General features: G+C 40.2%; 1 protein-coding gene across 1 annotated transcript in view; it reads right to left on the bottom strand.

Moving 5' to 3' along the window:
* Positions 1-1,779: 1,779 nt before the first annotated feature.
* Positions 1,780-27,659, bottom strand: part of ITGA9 (integrin subunit alpha 9) — a 235,452-nt gene continuing 209,572 nt past the window's right edge. Inside the window, exons 27-28 of the mRNA XM_052796650.1 lie at positions 22,551-22,670; positions 1,780-6,650 (exon numbers count right to left, since the gene is read on the bottom strand). Of these exons, the coding sequence (XP_052652610.1) occupies positions 6,552-6,650; positions 22,551-22,670 (219 nt within the window). The 3' untranslated portion in view covers positions 1,780-6,551. The remainder of the gene's footprint in view (positions 6,651-22,550; positions 22,671-27,659) is intronic.

The following is a 27,659-nucleotide window of genomic DNA, read 5'->3' as shown; positions in this document are numbered from 1 at the left end:
GGTACTAGTACTGCCCTGGTTTCGTCTGGGATAGAGTTAATTTTCTTTCTAGTAGCTGGTATAGTGCTATGTCTTGGATTCAGTATGAGAAGAATGTTGATAACACACTGATGTTTTCAGTTGTTGCTAAGTAGTGTCAAGACTAAGTCAAGGATTTTTCAGCTTCTCATGCCCAGCCAGCGACAAGGCTGGAGGGGCACAAGAAGTCGGGATGAGACACAGCCAGGACAGCTGACCCAAACTGGCCAACGGGGTATTCCATACCATGTGACATCATGCCCGGTATATAAACTGGGGGGAGTTGGCCTGGGGGGGATCGCTGCTCAGGAACCGGGCAGCAGTCGGCAAATGGTGAGCAATTGCATTGTGCATCACTTGTTTTGTATATTCCAATCCTTTTATTAGTATTGTCATTTTATTATTATTATTATCATTATTAGTTTCTTCTTTTCTGTTCTATTAAACTGTTCTTATCTCAACCCATGAGTTTTACCTTTTTCCTTCCGATTCTCTCCCCCACCCCAGTGGATGGGGGGGAAGTGAGTGAGCGGCTGCGTGGTGCTTAGTTGCTGGCTGGGGTTAAACTACAACAAGTACATCTAAAAGTTTCTGGTTATTATTTTAGCTGATGCTGCACTAAAGCTTCCACTAAGGTCCAAAAGCAAACTGTGCGTTGCACTCCTCTCAGCAGCATCCTCCTCCTATCCTCCTACCACTTTTGCCCAACAATGTTTTCTTTCCCCAACAATGTTTTCTTTCCCCTGAAGGAAGCTTTCCTGACCGAGAACATTTGCTTTTACTTTGAAGGGTGCTACCTGCATGCCAGGACCCACATCTACTTGGAGCTCTCCTAATGCCTTTGGCTTTGTGGTACACAAAGCCATGGTCTTCCACCAGTGCAAATGTGCTCTGAGTCACAGGTGAGGTCCTAACTCTGCCCAGCCTGTTCTTAGATATTTATTTAGCTGAAGCCTAACACAGAGGAAATAGACTGTTTCCGTATGGCTGGAGAACATTTAAACACTTACACACAGGGTCTCCACAAAAAGCAGAGAAAGGAGCTGAAGATGAGGAAAGGGAAAGCCTGAAATTTCAGGTTCAGTTTTTCGGTTTTGTTTTAGAATGAAGGTTCAGGTCAGTTCACATTTTACCACAGAGGTTTCGCCCATCCTCAAAATGATGAGAAAACTTTGACGGGACCTCTAATGGTTATTAGAAATACAGAGAGGTACGCCACAGCCATAGAAATCAATCAGCTTTTTTTACTGCTTCTATCCAGCTTCTACTCTGACAAAGTAAGCATGGGGATGCACGGAGTTGAAGAAAATCTTTCAAATGTATTATTTAGCTACTCATGGACTATAAATCCTTGCAGAAAAAAATGCATGAAGCTGAATAATTTGACTTTCACCCAAATTCATACAGACTGAAACAGAACTCAAGTTATACAGGTTGACATTCTTATCACAGGGCAGTATCACCACCATGTGGGGTTTTACGTCACGTTGATAGAGCAATACCGTTGAAATATAAATAATTCTTACTAATATTTTATTTCCGTGGTTTTACAACATTGTAGTCAAGCTATTTAAACTCTTAGTCTCCAAATAGCTTGATTTTATACAAGTCACAGAATTACGATAAAGTCGTCCATTATCCACACGCAGATAAACACATGCACATACCATTTAATTCAAACATACATGAGAAAACGTCTCACCCGATTAATGGAAAAATACTTGAGCTGGACAGGGACAATAAGTGACAAAATGATATTAATAGGATAAATTTGCAGCCACTCTTTATTCCAAAAAGTTGTATTTCTGTAAACCTGACATTTCCAAAACAGTGCAAGTGAATTAGAATACAGGTGAACACGAGCTTCTAAATACAGGTGACATCGATAAGAGTGAACGCATTCTTCCGACCACAAGTTCACAAAAAGAAACATTCAATTTTACAATACATAAGGAGTGACATTCTAAGAAAAAGGAGTGACAATGGTGCAGGTATCCTACTGGTATGCAAACCATGCTCCAAAAGCAACTATAGTCTTCATGCCAGTTTAATCAATGTACACTAAATGAACCAAATCCTACTTTCATTTATAGCCAAGAAACCCTAGCAAGTGGATGAGCTTGGACAAAGGTAGAAATTAGTTCCATGACTCCCTTTATCCTCTAGTGAAAGCAATACTGTATGTTCCCACACCACATGGATACTACACTTGACACTTGTGCAAGAGTCCAAAATGTGTCTATGAACAGAAGACATTCAAGAACGTTGATACTAAATATTGCCAAAACCCATCTTTGCGCAACTGTTGCTTTCAGCAAGCTGAGTCACCTGCACATCACTGACTTGTACGTAGGGTCCTTCCCATTCATGTATTGAGGCAGAGAGGGTTGTCCTCACTGGTATGCTCGGCATTGCAAAAGCCTTTGCCACTTTGAGATGAAAGGATTGCTTAAGTGGTTTACAGGGTTGGGGTTCACATCAAGCACAATTTCTCTCTCACATAACCCAAGTGATTTGTGAGGTGACTTCAATTCAGAGGCTGCTCCAGTGTTTTCTACAGTTTGCTGATTTCCTCATTGTAATTGGGCAAATTAAAACCTAGGTTTATTCAGAAGAACATAGCTAGTATTTTTGTTAGCTACAATGGCCAAATACTAGAGCATACCAGTGACAGCCTCAGAGTACACCAGCCCTGCTGTTGCTTGGGGTGAACTGATGGAAATTCACCTCCAAGAGCAGACCTTTGGTTTTCAAATGAAATGGTCACAAAACACGCTGTGAATAGTGGCAAATACTTCCAGCTCTTGAGAAGTGAAATTCACCCCTGTGCTGTGGGCCACCAAAACTCTGAAATGACTGTGATCTTCTTGATGTCAAGCTGGAAATTAAATGGGGTTGCAACAGCATAGGCTCTGCATTAAGTGATTTTTTCCTTAATTATTTCCCCCCTTTCTTCCTGATCATATTTTTCTGAGATTGTTTTCTTCCTACCCTAAAAGCAACTTCAAGGGTACTATCTGTAAGAAGACACCCTGCACATTGCAAGCTTCAGGGCTTAAACAAAAGATCTCTCAGGTGCCAGATAATGCATTTAAAAATGCTACTGCCCCACTTCTAAGCTTCCCCTTGCATAGCTTAAAGCCAGTGCAAAGTGAGCCCGCTGCATAAAAAAAATACAACGCCAATTCAGCCAAGACAATTGATGACTTTGTCCCAAAATGGATTAACTGGAGAGAACTGGTACAATGACTTCCCCCAGCTCTGCTGCGCAAGCGGTACAGCACAAAGGAACTAACATGCAGCTGACAGATGGGAACTTCCAGAGCCCTAGAAGCAATTTCCAATGTAACCATGTCTCTAGATTTTGACACAATTACATTTGTTACAATTTCTTAGTTTAAAAAAACCCAGCAGATCTATAGCACAGCTATGTTCTACACATTCTTGAAGTATATTACGGTTTCATAAGATTTTTGGGTTAGAAACTGATTGCAACCAACTGATATTAGTGGGTTTTTTTGTTTGGCTTGTTTGGTTGCTTTTTAAGGAGAGGAAAGGTGCATCTACAGGATTTTAATACTAAGTGTTGGTATGTTTCATTGTCAAGTCTGACTATCTTAACTGGAAACAAGCAAGAGCCACAATGGAATTTGACCAAAAAAAAAAAAAAAAAGACAAAAATTATGAAGAGTTATACATATAAAAACAAAAGCACCTGTGACAACAGAACTACTGAGTACCTAACAGTGATGATACTAAGAATTAATGGATTATTTCAAGAACATGTCACTAATCTGGCCAACAACTAGATTTTCACTGAGTGATGACTTGTGCTGGATCAATAGTAGACAATTCAAGGCAGGTATCAAAAAAGTCCAGTGTGGGCTCACTCAAATGGGGTTTACTTTTTTTTTTTTTACTTTAACCAAAAAAAGAAAAACATTTTTGCCTTGAGACCAAAAAAAAAAAAAAATTGTCCAACACAATATGAAATGATTAATGGGTATTTTACTTTAAAAAAAGTCAGTTTAAAAAAACTCTTTTCTTCATATACTTTAAAAAGATGTTTCAGAGGAATAACTAATGTTGATTTTTAAAATATTGTAATGAAGCATTTTTGGCAGATCTGAAAGTAAATTTTTATTTAAAAAGTGGAAATGAGGCATTTCAACTTTTCAAATGGAATTTCCTCCTTTTTTGGATGGAAACTTTCAAATTCAGTTAAATTCACAAATAGTTTCATTTGTCCCCTGAATTATTTTTTCACCATTTTTTAATAATTTTGGAGGGGCTCAGTTTTAGAGAGGACAGATACTGAAAATTCTTACAGCTAAATAAACTGAATTCTTTTTTTTCAGCAAGTATTCTAAGCAATTTCTTATTCAATTCATAGTTGTGAATCAACCTCATGTCCAACTTCTATCTGTCAGTCTTGGGTATTTTTCAACAACAGAAAAAATAGATACTTTAGGTTTAAATACTAGCAAAACTAACTGATGTCAGAAATATACTGTGAGGAATTCAATAGCCTCTAATATAACAGTGCAGTCAAAGGCCATCAGCCTTTTGGTTTTGCACTCTGATGAAAAATCTGCAGTCCACTACATGTGGTTATAACAGGATTTTGCCTCAGCAGTTTTCTTCGGATTCTGGCTTAAATGATCATTTGTTATTCAAAACCTGTCAAATCACCAATGATTCTTTTAAGAAAGATAACTGAATAGACTAATAGCTTTTCTTGTCAAATGTTGAATCAACACACTTCATTCACTTAAAAACCATCTTCTGCCTAATGGGTGCAGATAGTTAAGTTAATAAATATTGATCAATACTGTAGTAACAGCAGGCACTTAATGCCAGTGGGGGAAAAAAGCAAACAGGAATATGGATGTGGTAAATTTTTTAAAGTTTGAAGCTATAACGAATTTGGCAAGCAAGAGCAAGAATAAGACCTGTTCTCAAGCAGATTTCCAAAATTCCAGCAGTTCTTTTACCTTACCCTTATGGAAGGAGACATCTTGCAGCCATTCATTCCTGTTTCTCCTTCACCTTCTACCACAGAGCTCGACCCTTCTTTCCCTTACATGGATTTTATACCAATGTGACATTTACTTCTTATTTACACAAGGTGCAAAGTACAAGTAGAATCTAAAGCCAAGTCTTACAGAGTTCCACTATTTCTATTCAGAAATCCAAGAGCTTTTTGAAGAAACATGGTTGAATTTATTACAACTAACTTTCTTCTAATTCAACAAGTGATTTGCTAAGGAATTACCAGGGAACAAAGTGGCAATCTGAGATCCAGTAACATCTGCACCTTGACTAAACTTCCTTCTTGATGCTTGAGGAAGGATGACATTCAGTACTTGGAACACACGGATATGGAATCTCAGGATGCAAACATTTTAACCCTTGTATCTACTTATCTCTCTTTAAGTTATCATATAAACAAACTCATGACTTGTGTATAAAACTCACAAGGCAGGCATACTGCTCATAGCTTGTAGCAATTTATCACTTGCTTTGATAGCAACAGATCACAATAATTAACAGTAGCTTAAAAACTATCCTTCTTAACATTAATATGGCTCCATTTCTTTTTTTTTTTAATTCCAAGGAATTTGTCAATGCCATAGTGGTTGGCCCAATGATATCCTTCTGGTATCTCAATTGTACAGTCCTAGACCATTATCAAACTACTAGAGACTGCAGGAGAAAAATTCCCAAAGGAAAACATTCTGTGATGCTTTCTTCAGTGAGCCAAAGCAAGCTACAAGTCTTGCTACACATCACCGAGGAAGTGTTTTCATCCTCTCCCATTCAGGCCAGTAAAGGATAGACTCAGATACAGAATATCACATCTGTGTAATATTTTAGGTTCATTAGTTTATAAATCAAACACCAAATTCAACTCAAAAAAAGAGATAATTAAAAGACTGGCTTATTGCCATTAAATGGTCTATATACAACATTACCAAGCCTTGTGAATTAAGCATATGAGGATTTCAGCTACTTTAATCTGCAAATGTCTCTCTTCTCTCTTGCATTGAAGTTTAAAAGTACAATAGGATTTATATATACATATATGTATTTCCAAGGATTTAGCCAGGTATCAGTGCTTGAGTGAACTATATAGCTATTCAATAGAAATTATAAAACATTGATACAAATATAAAGACATGATCAATATAAAAAGCTTATATTTATAAAAAATATTTTTAGGTAACAGTCTTCCCCTGAGGGTATACCACATAGTTGGATTCATAAATATTGCTCTGCACTGCAGCTTGGTTACCAAAGTTCAAAGTTCAGCTCTTAAATGAAGTGTAAATTGCTCCAGTCACCTGACATGGCTGCAGTGGTTGCCTCAGGATATGTTCCCTAGCTTGTTGGAGTGATAAAGACACAGCATCAATGGGGTCTCCGAAAAATCTGGAGAAGATTCCTTCTTCCACATATGGAAGATACGAGAGCAGGACCTATAGGCTAGCAAGCACGTGTCACATGACTGGGCTTTAGTTTTCATGGGCAGTTCACTGATTTTTCTGGACCCAGTCCCAACTATCTTCATTCTCCTTTCTGCTCTTTTCAGCCTCAATAATTTCTTTGTACCTCCGGCGGAAGAAGCCCATCTGCAAATCAAGAAGAGATGACAGTGGTAAGTAACAGTATCATTAAATTGAAACTTACTTTGTCAGAAAATGGCAGGCAAAAAACAATAGCACAGGTGCTAATATCGAATTTCTCCTAGTGCCAATCTGGAATCGTAGCTCCTTGTTTACATCAATAGAAATGAGATCAAACTGGGTCCCAAATCTTCATGAGTACTCTGCTCCTTATAGATGAACTACTCTGAGAGAAGACTCCTCTTATATGAAACATGATTTAAAAAAAAAAAAAAATGCACATAAGGTACTTCTAATAAACACAGACCAGAAGAGGCAGATACAGGTTTATTGGTTTCAAATACAGACTAAGGCGAAACCTGGATCTGAACCTAAAGCCAGGCTAGCACTTGGGTCCTGAGTAAATGCTGCCAGAGTTTTATGAACTGTGCTCTCAGTGTCCACAACTGCACAAAACAAGAGATCAGAGGAATACAGTATGCCCACCTCCCAGCATCCAAATTCCAATTATCAGCCTTTTTTGTAAGAAACCATCTTCCAGAAAAGCCAGCACCGTCTATTGTCTATCACAGGTGATCCACCACCGTTCTGAAGAGCTCTGCTGCCATTTCGCATGCCTGTCCCCACAAGTATCAGCCCACTGCTGTGCACCCACAGGTACTTCTCTTCCTGCTGGTAATCACTCTAAGGTCAGGTCTCAAATTTTCTATTTAAGGGTCATTTATGTTAACATGCTTTGGATGACACTGATAGGCACAGACTCTTCTTTTTGCTAAATGATTTCCATTGTCCCATTGCTACCAGTTGCGTAATCTGCAGTTTAGAAGGCAAAATACAAGCTTGATCCTACAAAATGCAGAGCATCAACAATAATTCCTCCAGAAGCTTTCAAGATGCTGCAGGGCTGATTATCACTTTTGCATATCTTCTTGTTTCCTAAACCCTTGTACTTAGTTAAAGTAACGCAAGTGGTTTTCATTTCAGTTTGGATAAAAACCTCTCATATCTCTGGCTTTTTAAGTCTTTCAAATAAACAAAAGTGATTTTAATAACAGACTTTGGTAAGCATTCAAGAATAACTCCTCAAACTTAGCAGTGCACTATTGAGACCATTGAATCAATATTTTGTTTATCATAATTAAACATTTATGTAATTCCTACCACTCTAAACCTGTTTTCTTACTCCTGCTGGGTAAAACATGATGCTTTATTCTTCCTTTATCAACCAGTTATTGCCATCCTTTATTCCCAAATTGGCTATATGTAGGAATATTTTGTGCTGTTTTGTCACTACTAAGTTTCTGTTAAGTTAGGCTTTTTAGTTTGAGTTCTTTAGCAACTTTAATTTTCTTCAAGTATGTTTTTACTCACAGTGGTCTGAAAGGCAGCTTGTCCAAACTGCCGAGGGTGCTTTGCCAGCAGAGCTTCCTAAAGCCCAGGTCCTTGCCAGTGCCCCCAACTACATCCTGAATTCATGGCAACATGAGACCAGACACACACCATCCTCTCACCACCCCCTACCTCCGCTGCCTGGCTTCTGTGCAAAGGACACAGAAGCTGCTGCATGCTCTAACAAGCCCCTTTTTTGGGTAACTGTGGACCACAGCTCTGGGGCATGCTATTAATCTAGAGATAGGTGTACCCTGCTGAGTGCAGAGATGTACGTTACATACACACCTATAACCTCTTTGTGGTTTTGTGTAGACATACACATAAAAGCCTATGATCTCAATTTTACAGAGGTCCCATGACCTTCTGGAGGCCCCCCCCCCCCCCCAACTAGAATTAGACCTTAAAAGTCAGTTGTTCAGAGTCTTGTGCGCAGACTAGAGACATAGTCTCCTCCCCATCTATCCTAAGCAAAGCTTTATCTGCTGCTCAATACATGCAAATGCATGGATAACGGTGGTTCTGTTCTGAAACCACCTCACAAAAGGGACACTGTTGAATTTTGGAGGGCCATGTCTCCCTTGCCTCCTAGCATCTTTCAGAACAGTGTACGCAAAGGATTCAGAAAAAGTGAATTAAAGAAGAGTTTCTCTAGTTCCCCATTCTTCAAACTTGCTCTAGAAGTCTAATCAAGTTCTTCCTTTAGCAGAAAAATATCATTACTAGTTATTTTTGTACTTGTACCTACAAGCTATACCAGTGCGAAGGATGTGTTTTGAGAAGAGATCCTCAAGATAGCACGATCATAAAATCCCAGTGAAATTTCACCATTGATGCCAACATACTTCAGCTCAATGGAAACTTGAAGCCAATAGCACAAGTTTCCCTAGATTTTCACAGTCTAAAAGGGAGGTGAATTATTTTGTTGATAATGAAAAAAAACCCCAAACCAAAAAAGTATAAGAACCTACTACTCCTCCATTGTTCTGCCCCAGTAGGATTAATTGTAGGTACTTATTGTAGTCACAGAAATCTGCAGATACTCCTTACATATGCTCAGGGAGCAGAGCGTAGAAGAAGCCATTTTTGTATTATCAGTTTTTATAACAGGCCTACATGTTCTGCACATTAGAAAAGAAAATTGCCACAGGACTTTGTTTCCTAAGATTAACATGAGAAGTTCAATTTGTAGCTTTTAAAAACAGGTTTTAAACCCTTAAGGTTTCCATCCTTCATGCAACCACATCCTTGGTACAATAAAATTCTCTCTTGAAGTTATAATCAAAATTATAGAAAGGCTTTTTAATTTCCTCGAGGGCCAAACAAACAAAAGCAAACTCCTTCCCACTGTTATTTTAATAAAAATTGTCTGTTTGTGAACATCTGCTTCAGGAATTATCTTTAAAAGTTGGTTATGATAGTTTTGGTATTTTACTATTTTGTTACTGGATACAGAATGCTTTTGTATAACTTTTCAGTAGGGCAAAAAGTGAGCTGAAGACCATAATAAATATTACTGAAGCATGAAATCCTACATCTAGAGGTGATTCCACTACAAAGTTACGTATGTTTTCTGCTGTAAATGATGTGGATAATCTAAAATTATGGGGAGGACTTAATTTGAGTGCAAGCAGAAGGACAAACTGGAACTTAAGGAGTTGGGGTTTTTTTACATTTTTTAAAATAGTGGTCAGGGATTATATATATATATTTCCCATCCCTGAAAGGCAAGGATGTGCTTTGTTATGAGATACTGTTCTTAGTGTTAACAGTGCATATTTCCACTTAACGTGATAGAGTCCCTATGATCACCAAAAAGGGGTTTTTTTGGTAATGGCCATGAAGAAATCACAACATAGTCATTGTCTCACAAGAGACCACACAACCCACATATCCACCTCCTTACAATAAACTGATTTCATTAAAAATGACAGCAATATTAACCCATATGGTGAGGGCTGATAAGTGCCTGTGGCAAGCTGGAGAGAACAAGTGAATTTAACATAGTGAGGAGATACAGGGGTAATAAGGAGGAGGACACTTGGAGCAAAGCAGGAGAATGGATGCAACATGGGGCCGAGTAGATACTGGCTCTATTGTCACTGGGGCAGAAGCGACACCACAAGATCTCTTTTCTGTGGCTAATGCAAAGCCCTTAAGGGAACTCAGAAAACCCAGTGAGGACAGCACTGCTGGGACTCAGTCCTGGATTTCAAGCAGGGAGAGGAGGAGAGATCTTCAGCTTTAACAAGAGCACGGTCATGATCTCACTTGTGGAATGGGTGTTTACAGTGGGCCAATGGTCTCCAACCCATGTTTCATGGGCAATGAGTCTCTAATATTGTTCAATACTCCCAAACTTTGCTTTCCATATACACAGACATACATATCTCTGTGTGTGTGTACACACAGAGCTGTATGTATACAGCAAAGGAATACGCAAGTCCAGAGCTGTGATCCCATCATGCAGTCTGTGAGTTCACACCACCACATCCAAGGAAAGGACTTATGACAATATTTTGATCAGTAAACCTCTGCCTGGGGAAGGCACTCATGAGAGGAAGAGCAACAGGGGAACATATTTACAGGCGGCAAGGAGAGATTACCATGGGAAGCAGAAGGGTTATTATGGAAGAAGAGGCATCAGCCACCAAAGACAATGCAGGAAATGAGAAAAGCGAACTACAGCCAGCATTTCACAGTTGGGTGAAAATTATTTAGGAAGGCTGAGGAGGGCCTCTTGAGTTATGGGCCTTTCAGGTCAGTGTGGCTGAAAGCAAGGTCTCAGGAGCAGGACACTGCTCAGCATACACCATACTTTATTCTTAACCTTGGCAGACCTTACCAGAGGGGAACTGCTACGCCACGGGTACCATGTCCTACTTCATTTCTTCTGTGTGCAAACACAGAGGAGAAAGACGGCCATTGAAGACTTTGGGAATATAGGGATAGTCCCGAAATCCTGGGGCTATCAGTGTCACTTACAATGGATTCACGCCCCACGCCAGGGAAAGGAGAGAGCGTCTGAATTGTCTGTGAATTCACAAGCTGTCACATTTCACATCTGCTATGATAAACTGTAAAGATGTCTGCTTGCTTTTAAACAAATCCAAACAAATTCAGGCAGAACCAAACAAAATGAAAAGAAAAAGCTGGCCTGGTCTTTACCAGAAGTGACAAACAATAACCAGTTCTTTCTGGAGGTGCTTCAAGTAAGTATTAGAGCTGCTATAAATAGGTGGCTTAGATTCAAAACCTGAAACCCTCCATAGGTTTTACACACATTCTTTAATTTAGTTCTTCCAGCCCATGCAACCTCTTCTAGCATAACCTTACTGCCATCTACAGTATACGCTGAGCAGAAAGCATGTTCCTGGCAAAACTGAACAATGGAACAACAGAAATTCTGTGTTACTTGTAGGCTGGGGAATTACACCTGTTATTGTGCAGTTATTTCTTGCCATGCAACAGCACTGTCAAGTCCTCTATTCAATCTTGAGTATTTGAAGTCTCTTTCACTAGCTCACACAACTTACTTTAGCTGTCATGCCAGGTTTAAATCCCTTAAAAATCACAGATAAGTCATATCTAACAACACTCACATAAAATTGCATTCTTCAAGCACTCACACAAACTGAAAACTTCAGTCAAAGTGATTTCAAAGTGTTGAATTAACATCACAATAAATTGTCTTTTTTTCTGCTGCTATTTTCTGCACATCCAAAGGCTGATCACTGAATTACTGGACTTTATATTTTTCTAAACTGCAAAAGTATAAACACGTAGCCAGCATTTCCTGCAGTACCATCTTGTGGCTATCTTTCTAGGGTCGCAATTATAAGTATGTTTGAAGAGTGACGATATTACAAAATAAAATCTAATCCACAGTTAGGAAAAAACAAAGCTGATCAGAGGGCAAGCAATATCACTGCCTTTGTTATTTTCATTGTTCGGTAAATGTCTAAAGCATTTTTATCATGCCCAGTGAGGCTTATTCTCCCAGTCAAATAAAACCAGATATAGTTTGAAATGTGGATTGTAGAAGAATGGTTATGTTTTGTATTTCTTTAAAAAGTCTTTTTCCCATTAACATCATCCATTAAGAAACAAGAAAAAACTGATAAGAACAGTTGCACACTGCTGTAAAAAAAAATTATGTCTTGATTTACAGTAGTGCTTCAAGACTATAACTGAGCTAGGAATAGAGTTTTGTGAATGACAATGTTCAAACAGAATCCAAAACTGTATCGGACACTTTTGCCACTTTTTGTACAATTTTTTAATTAAGTTTCTCTAGTATATATACTGAGGTACTAAGCTGCACACAAAAAGTATTGATTTTTATCAGTATGGCTCTGCTGACAAATGTCTTCTAATGGAAGTTACTGACCACAGTACAAGCCAACAAGTAAAAAGAAGAGAGTGAAGTAAGTACTGACATAGGTATAAGTAAGAAATAAAACCAAATCTAAGAACCACCGAAGAAATATCCCACTGAACTAGGCTTTGACAAGATACTTTGGGTTCAGTGCCTTAATCACAAGCTGTCTTTCCTCTATTATACAGTTTCTTCATCTACTGTAAGCACTATCCAGCCATACCTGATGAACAGTCTGGACTTACATCATGAATCTTTTACTGCCACATCTCTTTAATCTAGGCAGAGGTCCCTAGCCATTCACCTTGTGGTCCTTCAGAAAGAATTAGCGTACTCTTCTCCTCACCTTTTTTGGGTGTGTGCCCTTTGGGCACTTCTCCCTTCTCATAAATAGTACCACAGCTGGAAAAATATGCAGCTAATCATGGTTCAAAGCAGGGCCAGGAACCTCACCCCAAGCAAGATGCCACCAGTCAGCAGAGCAGCAACACCCCCAATCTCTGCAAAGCAGTGCTACCGAGATGGAAAGCATGGAGTGCTTCCCCCTGCAGAGATCAATCACTGGTTATTAAGTGCATCTCACTTTACTACTGCCAAGAAGGCAGGAAAAAATACCTTGCACTTGGGTTCGCGTGGCCCTGGATAATTCTGGCAAGCCACCAGCTCCAAGAGGATGCACCATTTCCTTCCTCCCAATTAAAGGACCCTTGCCACAGTACAGAGGGGTCACGAACAGATATTGTGTATCAGCTTTTCCACAGAGGACTGGCAAACTGCCACCGTCTGGGCCCCCCTGTAAGGAAAAGGCATGTTTGGAAAGAAGCCACATGTCCTGCCTGTAGTTAAAGGAGAAACTGTGTATTTAGGAGGAAGGATGATAGTATGGCTAAGGTAAGCTCATGAGGACTAGAGTGGTCTGTTTTTGATTATTCAGTCTTTCATTGACTTTTTGAGAGGCAAATCCCTTAACTTTGCTGTAATGTAGGTCCTCATTTGCTCAATGAAATATGTACAAGAAGATAAATACATATGCTTCAAACATCACCATTCCACAAATGGCTGGTGTATGTGTGTATGTATACACGTACAATATATACTTTGTATATATACACAGTGCTGTATATGCTTATGCAGCTGGGGAACTGAGACAAAGAGAAGTTCCGCAGCTTGCTCAAAGATAGTTCTCCTCTACAAACACTTTGTTTAGCTACTATGGAGGAATTTGATACCTAGCATCTGTATCTGATCCCAATGTATTGCAACAGATAGACATTGCTATGGCAGAAAAGAATTAGTAATGTACACAAAATTGCACTTAACTTTTAAGTTACTTTCATATAGCCGGGCTAACTGACCTAAGATACTACTGTTGGTACCTAGGGTGAAGATCTGTAGTCCTCCATACATTTTAGAAGGACTTTTATTTTACATGCTGTAGCAGTAAAACAAGCATAGTTTTTAAACACACATTTTATTAGGCAGTTACTTTGTAATGTTGAAATAATATGAAAAAACTTTAAGTGCTCTTTTTTTGCTAAGAACAGTCAGTCAATTCCTAAACTTAGCTCAAGCGGTCATTAAATAAACTGTTAATTTAACCAAATGCTATATGTCTATCTCAAGGGCCAAATTTTAAAAAAACAGTCACGAAGGCTAGGTACCTCAAAGTACACACACAATTCAGACTAGCAGCATGCATGGAAAAGATGCATTTAGGTGTGTGAAAGAGAGAACTACACACAGAGATGGACATTGGTACGGACAATCTAATTTAGTACTTCAGTTTTTTTTAATGTAACATGCCTTGCTGTTGTCACTGATGCTTGAGTGTCACACCACTCTAAACACAAAGCTCAGTCATCATTAATTTGTTCCTCTAGCCACATCTCATGCGACTTTTCTCCAGGAGTTGTTCAGTTGGCTTCAATGGACCTACTTGTGGTTGCAGTGAATAAAGCTGGTAGTTCTGGTGTCTACCTTTGGAATATCTTTACCATGTAGCTAAGATCTAGTTTGCCTCAGACAAGACTCATTCACCTAGCACTTGATTTATTTGTGCATATATAACATATTTCGTGAAGGATTTAGTACTTACAGTACTTTAGAAATGAAGACAACTCCAGTGACTGGACTTCTAAAGTTCTTTCAGTGCTGAGTTCTGGTAACTTGAGTTTAATGAAAGCATGAACTTCTTGTAGGACAGTAACTATGTACAGTAACTTGCATGACAGATGTTACCAGTATACTTGTAAGTGCAATCAAAAAGCAAATTAGCCAACATTAAAACTTATAAACACTTCCAAATAGTTTAAAGATTTTTTCCTATTGCAAAATTTTACTAAGTAGTTTGTTTTCTAAAACGTCATGGAATGAACACAGCCATCATCCAAAGTTCATCTCTGATTATCAGTCTCAAAAATTAGAAAGAACACAATGTCTACTGCAGATATGTCTAGACAAATTACTATATACTGATTTCTTAAATCTCCGCAGGGAATAGGACAGTAATTAGATATATCATTCCTGTAACTGCAATTAATTTAAGACATATCTCAGTCCATATTTTCCATTTCCTCTCCAAAGAAAAAAAGAAAAACTACTGAAATATTTCTGGCTTTGTTTGAAAACCAGAGACTAAACATTAAAGACTATTTCTGGAATCAATAAAAAGTAACTTTACAATCATATTTTGATACATTTGACCTGCCAAAAATATTTGAATGAAAGTTGTACTATGTCCATAATTATCAGAATAAGTTACTTTCATGGGTTTGGCTGAACCAGGAGGAAATGGCTATGGCTGGTCTAAGTCATAATACAGCATTTCCCACTGTGACACCAAGCCTAAAGAGAGAATTCAGACTATGCAAGTCACGCTTTCTCTGTTATTGGCATTTGGGTCTGAGGGATGCTAACGACTTCCAATAAATACACGTTGTGTTCTGGCAGTGGGGAACCTTGGAATCTTAGGTACTTATTTGCATTTTTCAGTCTACACACGTATTCGTTTTCTGGTTTGGGCTCCTGAAAATGACGGCTATCTTTCTTCTTTTCAGAAAGATGTTCTGAACCAGAACCCAACCTCTCTCTTGCCAGTGGATTCAATTTGTTCACATGGTGCCAGGATGAGAGCAACATAGCTGCAATGACTGTGATGTTCTCAAAATGCCCTGGCATGCACAGCTCCCATTTGGAGGACACTGAGACCAGAGAGAACCCTCAGCCACAACATTATTGTTGTACATTTACATAGCTCATTTTATCCAGAAAGATAACAAAGGCATTTCACAAGTGCTCGACACACACCACCACTGAAATGTTGCCAACCTTGCTCTTGAGGGTGGTGAGCAAATATTACATGGCAGCCAGCAAACTCACTGGGGAAGGCAGTGCTTTGGCTACAACAGCAGCATTAACCATTTACTTGTGTAAGAACAAATAAAAGATGCCCAAACTCAATCTTCCTGTAACATTCAGTCAGAATTCAAAAAGCAAGGCAAATCACCCAAATAATCTACTGTAGAAAACCCAACATGTGAGTGACTTGCAAGAATACAAACCCTTTTGGTCTTGGGAAGCTAAGGGTCTACAAACATTTTGTAATGCTCACTTTGGTCCAGGAAAAGGAAAAAATGAAACACGGTTTTGACTGTTCTTTAAGAAAATAAGCAGACTTCAAATGATCCACCTGACTTCTGCCTGGTGAAAACATCATTATTTATACAGACAACCAACCACTTCCACTGCCCCATTGCCTTCTCAAGGTTTCCTAGCTGCTATACATAATGAAGATCTATCCACGTTTGGGAGATAATATGCGTTTCGTTTTGAATCACAGAAGTTAATTATCACCTGACTGCATTTTTATTATTTGTAACAGGATAATATTGAAAAAGCCTAATTCTAGGCCTACTGAACCTAGAATCTGTGTCAAAAAAGTAGTACCCCTGAGAAGCCTACACATGAGATAGCAAGTAACAGCTTACTTGAAGCAACTATATAAATGGGTAACAAAAGCAACAAAATTAAAAGTTTATCAGAAAAACTCTACAGAATGCAATGATTTGAGGACTACAGAAAGAGGAATTTCAGAGAACACAAATGAAGTCACAGTTTTTGCAGTTTTGATGGACAGACAGGACAGGTATGGGCTATGTAGTTCCTACAGGTAGGGATCATACTTCTGTAAGTGAGACAAGCTGAAAAACAAGAGGACAAAGCTGGGCAGGAACTTGGACAAAAGTGTGAGAAACTAGTGTTGACATGGTTTTAAACTGAGGAGAGATGGTGGAGAAAAAAAAAAAGAAAAAGGAGAAGTATAGACTTATCCTAAGTTCTGAGGCAGCTGGTGCATCCATCTACATCTCTACAGGGAAGACCTTTGTGAGCTGTGAAATCTACCCTTCCCATCACTAGCCCCTAGTAAGTGCTCTCACAGCAAGTTGAGCCAACTGCCTTGTTTACCTGAACATCAATTATGATTCTTATTTTTAAACCATCACCATAGTAAATAATGGTTTATTCTTGGAATTACATGTACAGAAAGGAAGAAGCATGTAAACTCTGAATAGGCACAACAACTTTCATCAAAGACACGAAATGCCACTCAGTTTCAACCGGTTTCTCTGTCCCCACCTCTAAACCCAACATTTGAAGCTAGACAGCTGTGATAATGGGTGTGTTACACTCAAGTGGGACACTTTTTAATTGAAAAGTGTTCTTCCTGGAAAGATTATATATAAAAATAGATTATAGATAGATATATAGAGACAAAAGAGAGAGAGAGAGAGAGAGAGAGAGAAAAGCCAGACTTCTCCCCTACACTGAAATCCAGAGAGGTTTTGTGCCATAACTGTATGTGCCTATGCACCTCTGGGGGAAAAAAAAAAAAAAAAAAGCAGTTTTATTTCATTGCAGAGCTACTACTCCAAAACCTGGCCACCAGGAAAGGGGGTTGGTACAAGGACTGGCCAGGAAATGGTAGCTAGCCGCTGCCACCTGAGCTGTAGATAAAAGGGAGAGAAAGTATTTTGGGGCTTGTAACACAGGATACAGAGCAACCACTGGCAAAGAATAAGCACAGAGGGTTTGCTTTTTTTTATTTTCCTCCGCTGGAAAATGGTGAGCTGTATGTTTTGGCCCATTCTAAAAAGACTTTATGTTTGAGGCCCTAAGTAAGGGAAAGTGTCTCCTTCCAAAATGGGGAAAACAGTGGGTTTTGCTACATAGGTGAATTTCAAGTTAGCTTTAGCCTTGGTTAGCTTCAGATATTTTCTGAATGCTGAAACAATATGTGAGGCAATGGCAACTAGTGCATGTAGGGGACATACAAGTGTTCTTTCAAAGACACTTGTGCAGTCACAGAAAAAAGTCATAAGGCTTTTCCAAGCAAGAAGCCCAAATGCACCTTGAAACCCAGAGATCAATTCTTTGTCCCAGGAATCCAAAAGCTATAAAACAGTGCTAGAAACCTCATTTTAGACAAGGCAGACCTTGGACACCACAGGCATAGGCTCGGTTCAGAAAGAAGCTTGATGTCCAGATAAATAATAAGTTTAGATAAAAGTCCAACTCCTGTGTTAAACATGCCACAAAAAAACAAAATAATGCTACTGCAACAAATATAAAATCTTTGTTTTGCAAATCACTTCCACAACTGGCTCCACAGATCACTCAGCTGCCCAAATGTCCAGTCTGGTGCTTGCTTACACATCCCCTCTTTGACATCCTCTGGCCCCAAACCATTTTTTTTTTTCTTTTTCTGCACTTTATCTAAAATGATATGGATTGAATAATTCACTCCACAACTCAAGCCAGTCCAAATGCAGAAACTTCAATCCAAAGCATTGTAAAACACTACTATTATTAATAGAATATTTATTGTGTTATAATATATCACACTTCCCTTTTTCATTTGCATGGTGAATGCCAATTCTCCCCTGGTTTATGCGTGCATAAATCCACTATGCCCGAAGTGGACCTTGTCCCCGTGCATGGCTGCAGTCCTGACAGCTGAGGGAAGTGTATGTGAGACTCCCCAAAATAATCCAGCCATGACCTCCTTTCCCTCCTGAACTGTTACCAGTGCTTGTGAAACCACCAGCTTGTCTAGCACATGGGTAGTTGGCCTGAAGCAAAGCGACCTCCTCCCCTGCTCCACTCTCCACAAGCATCTGGAGGCCACCAAAGAGGTGCATGCCAATCTCTGCAGTAAAAAGCAAGATGTATTGCTGTGGGCAACAGCACAAGAGCCCCTTCTGCTCCTCTTGCACATGGGAGACCACAGGCGAGGCGCGAGTGGGGAGAGCGAGCTGCGCTGCAGAGGAACCAGCCAGAGTGGGAGCACGTTCCCATTGAGGCATGCACAAAGGCATCCAGATGCATGCACAAAGGCATCCAGAGTGGATGAACAAGATACGAATAGCCACAAGTGTCTGGGTAAAACTGGGCTATCCAACAACATAGGCAAAATTGGGGTAACTCTTGCCGGTCTGCCTTACGTGGAAGTCAGGAAAAACTGCTCCCCCCCTCTGAATCTGTATGCACTTAAACCAGAGGAAACACGGTGTCTACATGAAATACTAAAATAAACAGAGAAGCAAAGCCAGTCAAAAACTGATCAAGCTCAAGCTAAAAAGCTTGTTATGTGTGTATAAACATGGCTGTGGTCTTGCATGTGAAGAAATAAGCTTTTATTTGAAGTGAAACAACCAGGCATTTAACATCACTTTCATTGACATGGACCCCCTAAACTGTGCAATTTTAGATCTACAAATAATGAAATAATTACCATCCTCATCTTACTGTATGCACAGTAACCTTATTCTGATTCAAAATAGGATTTGGGGCTGGAATGTCCCTGAGATCTCACTCCTGCTATAACGCCATTCATTCTAGCAGTGCGTAATGTGAAATATTTACGTGTTTTCTAATATTTTTCTGCAACTTTAAGGAGCTGCTTACTCCGTCTGCAAAATATCAGTGTGTTCGAGGATTTGCCTGTTGTGTTGCAGCACTCACAGCGCAGTTGTGCACACAGTGAGAGTGTACCTTCCACACAGGGCTGAGACACAGGCGCTGCCAGCAAGCCCTGCACTGCTGCCAGTGCTCAATTCCCTTATAATGAGTTTGATCCAGCTCCTGCTCTGTTTTGTGCAAACAGCTGCCTTCCAGGACCACAGTTTAACTCTAATTAATTTCTTAATAAAAATATAACTTAGTTTATACTCTAGTGCTAAAATTTGGGTTATTTCTAGTTCTCACTAGTGGTTCTAAGATGCCCCAAACTCCCATCTAATTCAAATCTGTTCTTTCATTTCACAGCTAAAGACTAAAACACTTATATTAGAAGTGGGTTTATTTTCTTCTTCACACACAAAATTTAGGAATGACTATGGGATATACTTGGCCAATTTTGTCTAACAAATATTAACAATCAGACAATTAAGATTCCTCTCTAGGACTGCAACTTTCCCATGTCAGTTTTATCTCAGACAACTTTAATATTGCCAGTAACGTTAATAAATATAGCAACTAGTGAGTGCAAAAGTATTATTTATGTATGTTTATGTTCCAGACTAAGACTTAAATAAAAATACTGGCTGATACTAGCAGCTACACATTTTTAATCACTTTTCTCTAAAACAAAACCTTAAGTTATCGGTTCCTTTAGTAATCATGCAACTCTGTGGATAAAGCACTGGAGTGCAGCTGACAAAGCCTGGCTTTTACTGCCATCTCTGCCACAGGACTCTGGACAAGGCATCTCACCTTGCTTTGCCTCAGCACTTTAACATCTGCGTGCAGAAAGGGCTATATAAGCCTGGTGTTAATTACAATTATTTGTTGCTGTCACTCAGAATTTTCCTCAAGGCTTTCATGCAACAAAACGGCAGCTTCTGCATGTGTATGTGAATGATCCCTATAAAATTTAAAAGAGCTCAAGTTTCAAGATTAAGCCAGGAAGCAAAGGACTCTATTAATTTCAGTAGAGACCAAGACTTGAACTTGTGTCAGATTCTCATGGAGACTCACAGTGAGAGGTGCTATTCCTCTTATCTTGCACATTTTCAAACAGTTCATCTACTGCCTTTTTACTTTCAGGAAATGAGCCATATGAAATCAGTCATATAGGTATTAGCAGCAGTAATTCCTTTTTCAAAACTGTGTGTCATTGGGACATAAACCCTGGGCCTCTTCCAATCACACATTTTCCATTCTTCTGGTTATTCTGCCATCTTAATTGCACAGACTTTTTTTTTTTCTTCACTTTTTCTGCCACATAAAGCAAAAGCATTTCCCACATGCCAGAAAAACAGAACAGAAATTATAAGATATTCTAGACTGTGGTCAAACATTGTTTTCCAAATGGAAAGCACAGTCAATTTTGACCTGGCCATTATATGCTTAAAAATCTTCAAAACTGACTATAAAAATACTTTAAATCTGTAACCCATATAAAATTTATATAATCTATTGTCCTGGTTTCAGCTGGGATAGAGTTAACTGTCTTCCTAGTAGCTGGTACAGTGCTATGTTTTGAGTTCAGTATGCGAAGAATGTTGATAACACTGATGTTTTCAGTTGTTGCTCAGTAGTGTTTAGACTAATGTCAAGGATTTTTCAGCTTCTCATGCCCAGCCAGCGAGAAAGCTGGAGGGGCACAAGAAGTTGGCACAGGACACAGCCAGGGCACCTGACCCAAACTGGCCAACGGGGTATTCCATACCATGTGACGTCCCATCCAGTACAGAAACGGGGAAGTGGGGGCAGGGATTTCGCCGCTCGGGGGACTGGCTGGGTGTCGGTTGGCGGGTGGTGAGCAATTGCACTGCGCATCATTTGTACATTCCAATCCTTTCATTATTGCTGTTGTTATTTTATTAGTGTTATCATTATCATTATTAGTTTCTTCTTTTCTGTTCTATTAAACCATTCTTATCTCAACCCACGGGTTTTGCTTCTTTTCCCGATTTTCTCCCCCATCCCACTGGGTGGGGTGGGAGTGAGTGAGCAGCTGCGTGGTGTTTAGTTGCTGGCTGGGGTTAAACCACGACATCTATGAAGTAGAGGTATAATCTATAACAAAGCTATACACACATCTGTATAATCTATAACAAGAATTGCATGGCCAGTTTTTGGCCTAGGTTTGTAAATCCATTTTACAGCCTCGCGACCTGCAGCGATATGTCCTTTCACAGCACATCAGGGCTGCGACCTCCAGTCCCGGCACAGCCGGCGAGCAGAGCCTGCAGCGCGCATGCTGCTAAACAGTGCAAACCAGGCTGCTGGACCTCCGCCACGGGAAGCAAAATGAGGTTGGATTTGTCCCCATGTGTGCATTTGAAATTTACTTCTCTCAAAGACAGTCCCCGACCTTGACCATGGCCTTTTAAATTTATGGATTGGTAACAGGGAACTGAGGAATGAAAACACTTGAAGCTCCTTACCCTTCATATTTACCACACCAGATGGCTGCTGCTAAGTGTCAGCATCAGCCCAGTCCTACCATGTAACAGTGTCTGGGTACAAGAATTGTATCTTATCAGAGATGGTGTGAAGGCTGGCTTTTAACAGGTCCTGGCGCTTCTTGCTCTGGTAATGCATTTTACTCATCTGGAACTCTTTCTTTGAGGGATCTGAAGAATTTATTGCTGGATACTCCTCTCCCCCAGGCATTTACCTCTTGAAAACAGTAGCTACCGACTGGTTTTTGCTAGGCATGCACCCAATCTTTTAGCTGGTCAAGCAAAGTTGACCTGATTTTCAGGAAACACTGTTGAAATCAGTGAGCCTCAGTCATCAGAAAACCATAGAGATGTACGAAGTATCTAAGTGTGAGAGAACAGCAGGTTTCTAAGAGGGATCCTCCTTTGTCCTGAAATGGTATCAGAGGTTTCAACTTTTAATAACCAGGCCCTAAAAAAAATTCCACTTTTCCACTTCTTCTCTGCACCATGAGTCTCTCCCTGACCCTCACAAAAGCCTGGATATGAAAACATTTTTGCTGGCCGATGGCTTTTGTAATGGACTGGACAATTATTTGGTTCCTAAAGCAAATGGATGTTAAATACAAGGATAAATTCAAGCTTTTTTTCCTGGGACTAGCCTTGGTGTTTATGTTGCATCTGTTACCTTACCTTCCATAAGAGCACAGCCAGCAACAGGAAGATGAGAATTCCCACCAGCAAACTGATGGCAATGATCCATCCGACAACATACCCGCGAGGCTCCAGATTGTGCAAAGCCTCAAAGACCACCTACAAAGCAATTAGAAAAAGATCTTTTTATGATTGGAAGTTGTATTGTTGTCTTTTGTACTCATCTTATTAAACACATTGCATGGTGGCCTCAATGATCATATTTCATCTGTCAAACAAATATGGAATGCGTCCTTAATTTTGTGCTTTCCATCTATTTTTCGCAAGGGATTTAAAGCTTTCAAGTGGAATTTGAGCAGCCACGCACTGGATCCAAAGGGTATCAGCTTCCACTCCAAAATAACTCTTACCCTGCCAAACCCGTACCCCATCTCAGACACTGAGCTTGTTCTGGTGCTGGGCCACCAAAGGTGCACAAATGTTTGCATGAAAAACTCCATCCCTTGGGCATTGGCAGGGATTGCCATGACATCTCACGTGGTTTGTCTTACTCATCACGTTCCTGGCCCTGCCAAACACCCCGATGCTTCCCATGAAACACTCATGTATGCTGAGCTTGTCAACTTTTTTTCACAAAAAATGGGACAACTCACATACATCCCTATTGAATACAAATTGTCCCTGCTGTGCTTCACAAGACACATTGTGAGAAAGAGGGAAGGGCGCGTGCAGGCATGGGTTCATCTGGGAATGCAGAAAGCAGTCCCCTGCTGTTCTCTTCACTCTTTTTGTATAGCATGTATGGCAGGGAAATACATCCTACAAAGAGCTTTCCTTAACAGTCTCCCTTAAGAAGAAAATGGGAGCAAATTATACCTCTCGTATACACTATGTGAATTTCCAGTCTCTTATTTCAATCAAAACCAGTTCCTCAGTGGAAAACTCAAAAACAGTTCTCCTCAGTGAGAGCTATTTCTATGTTAAATTTTGCAATTTAATATCCAGCAAATGCAGAGAGGAAACAGATTTTTTTAAAGGTAATACCTTTGCTTTGTCTGGCTTTGTTTTGGTTTGTTTTGGAAGGCAAAGTAGTGAGTTTTCCTCCCTCCTTCACAAACCACTTTCATCATCTTTGCTTAAAAATGTCAAAACCCTTTTCTAGATATGAATTGTTAAATCAATCTTTTAAACAAAACAAAAAAAATTGGTAGCTAAAAGTGGGTGAAAATCCGGGAGTTTGAGTCAGATACAATTACGCAACCCCAAGATACTCATCTTTAAGAGGCCCATGGAAGACCCATGAAATACCTCTACTCACTGGTGACACCATTCAAACAGCATCATTTATGAGACAGCAAAGGGAATGCGATACCATACAGCCCATATGGATGTTGAAGGTGGGCATTCAGGAAAAGGTTGCCACAGGGACGTGATGGCAGCACTGGAAAAGGGGCCAAAGAGGCTCTGGGTTCTCCATCCTTGCGGGTTTCCTTTGTCCTCAGACAAAGCCATGGGGATCCTGAGCCAGTGCAGGCAACAGCCCTGCTTGGAGTGGGAAATGGGACAGGACAGCCTCCCAAGATCCCACTAATGAACATTTCTCTGTTTCCGTAAGTATACGCAGCCTCAGCAAACACCCACAAAAATCACAGGCACAGATGAGAGAAAGCAGGTTAGTAGGGCTATATTTTGTCATGGTGTTCCCATAAAGAAGTACTCAAAGATCCTTTGTCTCAGTTTCACGGGCTAACACTGATTAAGACCACAGCTTTTGTGGAGGAAGAATTTGAACACAGCTGATTTACACACACTGTTTTTTAATATTGATGAGATATTATCAGGCATTTGATGACGAGACATGAAAACAACAAATGGACAGGAATGAAGCTATACATAGATAGCATTATCCAAACATATTCCCATAACTAGTGTCACAATGCTCAAAATAGCTCTTGAACACGGACCAGTTCTTCACCCAAGAAAAAAAAATAATTTTAGCGTTTCAGACATTAGCACAAACCCTTTGTCAGACTTTTTAAGACATCTTGCTGAACAGACAAAGTTTCCTAAGCAGCAGAGTGTCCCTCATAGCCAAGATGAGTGTAAGGGAAATACCAGAAAAGAGAGATCAAACACAAATCTTGTGCCTTTTTCGTATTTCTGAGCCAGCTTGGAAAGATGATCTGATGTGGCAGTCCATTTCTCAAGGAGGCTATGGTTAGCATCCATCTTGCAGACACAAGTCAGATGACTATTTCTTAGATGATAAGGCACTGATGTTATTTTCCTTTCTGACTCTAAAAGAAAAAAAACTCCCAACATTTTAAGTATTGCCAACTTCAGTGAAGAGACCTTTCAAGCAGTCCCTGGATGCAAAATGAGGTGGTACCTTCTCTCCACTACTCAGAGAGTAAAAGTTAACACAACCTCCAGCACAATAGACCTACGTGTCCTTCAAGCTGCCAAAAGACAGAGCCAGGAATAGCTGCACAGATCAAATTATACATCATCTCTACACCAAGAGCCCCACATTTCAGGTTTGAAGCACACTGGCTAGAATAGCTTGGCTGTAGCTTTTGCAGGCACAGCTCAAGCTATAAGGGTAGAGAGCAACAACAGGTTCTTATCTATCCAGTTTCTTCTAGCAGTCTGGAATCAACATACAAGCATAAAAAACCCCTGTTCATGGCTTTGTGGTTTGGAGAGGAGCAGGCAAGTTGCACATGTTAATGTCCTTATCCCTCTCAAGCCCTCAAAGTCTGCCTGCATTAATACGCAGCCACTGCAATGAGTTTTGGTGAAGAAGCAACCAACAACAAAAAACCCGAGCCAAACCCCAATCAAACCAGACTGAGCAGACAGTCAGTGTACATCACACATCAGGAGTATCAGCAAGAACCAGTACAGTAAGTGGTGGGAGGCCAGGGAAGCAAGTCATCCTAGGGGGGAGGTTCGAAGCAGAGGGTGACGTTAGTAAAGAGAAGTGTGCTATCAGCCGCCTGCCACTTGACCCACTGGCCATCGTGCAGTCTCTGAAAGCCAATCTCAAGCGAACCTGGAACCCCTCGCCCTGTCCACCCCAGCAGCACAGCCCCTATAGGGCAGCCAACACACTGGGGAGCACAAGGCAGCCCCCAGCCCAGGGCACTTCCCACAGCCCTGACCGATAGAGAAGACAGGAGTGATAAGGGTGACTGATACAGAAGATAAGGGGGTGGGGGGGAGCGGGAAAGCATCCCAGAGAGGGCAGTGGGGGGTGGCAGCTGTCTGGTTCAGAGAAAGCACATGCAACGGTCATAAAATATGGAGTGGATTACAGGCTTGTTTTCAGACTCTGATGAAACACCAGCCAAAGGCCATGAAAAAGACAGTTGTCTTGACAATGTATGAGGAGTTTTAGTTTCGTATTTATCTTTTGCATTTCACACTGTACTTGTGCGATCTGAAAGTGGGAAAGCCTGGGAGTCAGCGTAGCTTGTCATTTAGTTGTTTGTACCTCACATGTCAATCAGGTTTTACACAATGTAACTGCCTTTCTGTAAAATAACAGAGATCTGCACCCTACCACTGATTTCTGAAATATTGAACCCACATGGACAAGGGCACCTACCAGTTCCTCTTCTACCTGTACCAAACACTTGCTATATTCTGATAGTCTTAGTGAACAGATTGAAAAGAATCAGAATTTTATATTTTTTTTTAATGCTTTTAAAACACCCTATTTCAGTAAAGTGTGTAGGCAAGAAGTTAAGAAGTTAACTGAGTAGGAATTTTGCAAATACTTAAAAGTTCATACTGTGCTGAAGCCCTTTGCAGAACAGGCACATGCTGCTGCACTGGGACTCAGAAAGACAAGAAACATACTTCAGCAAAATCTGGTGAGGAATACATAATTGCAAAATTTTCATTTCTTTTTGCTTACGCACACTAAATGAATTTTATGCACTTGTGTCATGAACCACAGCACCATGGAAGGCACGGGCTTATAAAAAGATCCTATTTTATTTCTGTATTATTACCCAGAATATTTCTGGTGTTTCAAACCACATTGCACTGCTGGCTGACTTGTCCATTCAAGTGCTGTTATACTTGGGGGGACTTGCAGTAAAGACACTATTCTCCTATACATCTGTACATGTATGTATATGCATCCCTTTTTATATATATGTATTTATTTACATGTACTAAGAAAAACCTTGGAAGTTCTTGAAAAATACAAACCTGAGGTATCCATGCTACCTGCTTGTCTCTATCCCTGGGAAATTAACTGTATTTTATTGCTGTTGTGTATTGATCTATTCCTTTACCCAAGTGTGTGTTCCTACCTGCCAGACTGCACTGTAAAGACAAGAAAATCTATAAAGGGATTGTTACAGCAACAGATGGAAAGGTAAAACAACGAAATGAAAAACAAAACATGGTAAAAACAATAAGGTAGCAAACAACCCACTGGAAAGGAGGCCGCAAAGCTGCTGGAGGAAGCATATATCTGGCTCCAGCCAGGCTAGGATGTTGCGCCCATCTCAAAGGTAAGCTGGAGAGAACAGGTGGCTTAAAATGCTGAGTGTTTCTAAAAGGCAAGGGGGGGGGGGGGGGGTTGCTGAGTGGAAGAGATATTCCTATGTGCATTAAAAAAAGGCTGGGACATCATGAGCACTGTCTAGTACCACAGGCTGCTCCTTCCAACGCAGACATGGAGAACAGGTCAAAGTCAGGAATCCTCTGCGCTGCAGGCAGACGGCTAAAGCTTAGGCATGTGAATATGCATTTAAATCTCTCTGCATATAAATATGCACATAAAAACCTCTCAAAAACACCTTGTAGGTCTTTGCAACAATAAACTTCATTTTTTTAAGTTTTTCTTTTGTTGTTGTTTTCCCCAAAATATATTTGTTTATCATCGCAAACACGAACATACCTAAATCCTGAGCAAAAAAAAAAAAAATCCCCGTAGGGCAACTACTTGCCTGTGTGGAATTAAACCTGGTGTGACTGGGCTGAAAATGAGAGAACAGTGAACTCTACCCAGGAGGAGGGAAAGGTTCAAAGGCTTGATGAAGCCTACCTGTGCTGACCTGACAGCACCAGACAGCTATACGGCAGCCTTCAGCTTTACAGGGCACTTTGTTGCAGGAGCTGTGGGCATTT

Source organism: Harpia harpyja, chromosome 1 (assembly GCF_026419915.1).
Source record: "Harpia harpyja isolate bHarHar1 chromosome 1, bHarHar1 primary haplotype, whole genome shotgun sequence".
In the NCBI taxonomy this organism is placed as follows: domain Eukaryota; kingdom Metazoa; phylum Chordata; class Aves; order Accipitriformes; family Accipitridae; genus Harpia; species Harpia harpyja.
The sequence above is the reverse complement of the archived record's forward strand: the minus strand, read 5'-3'. Positions and strand labels throughout refer to the sequence as shown.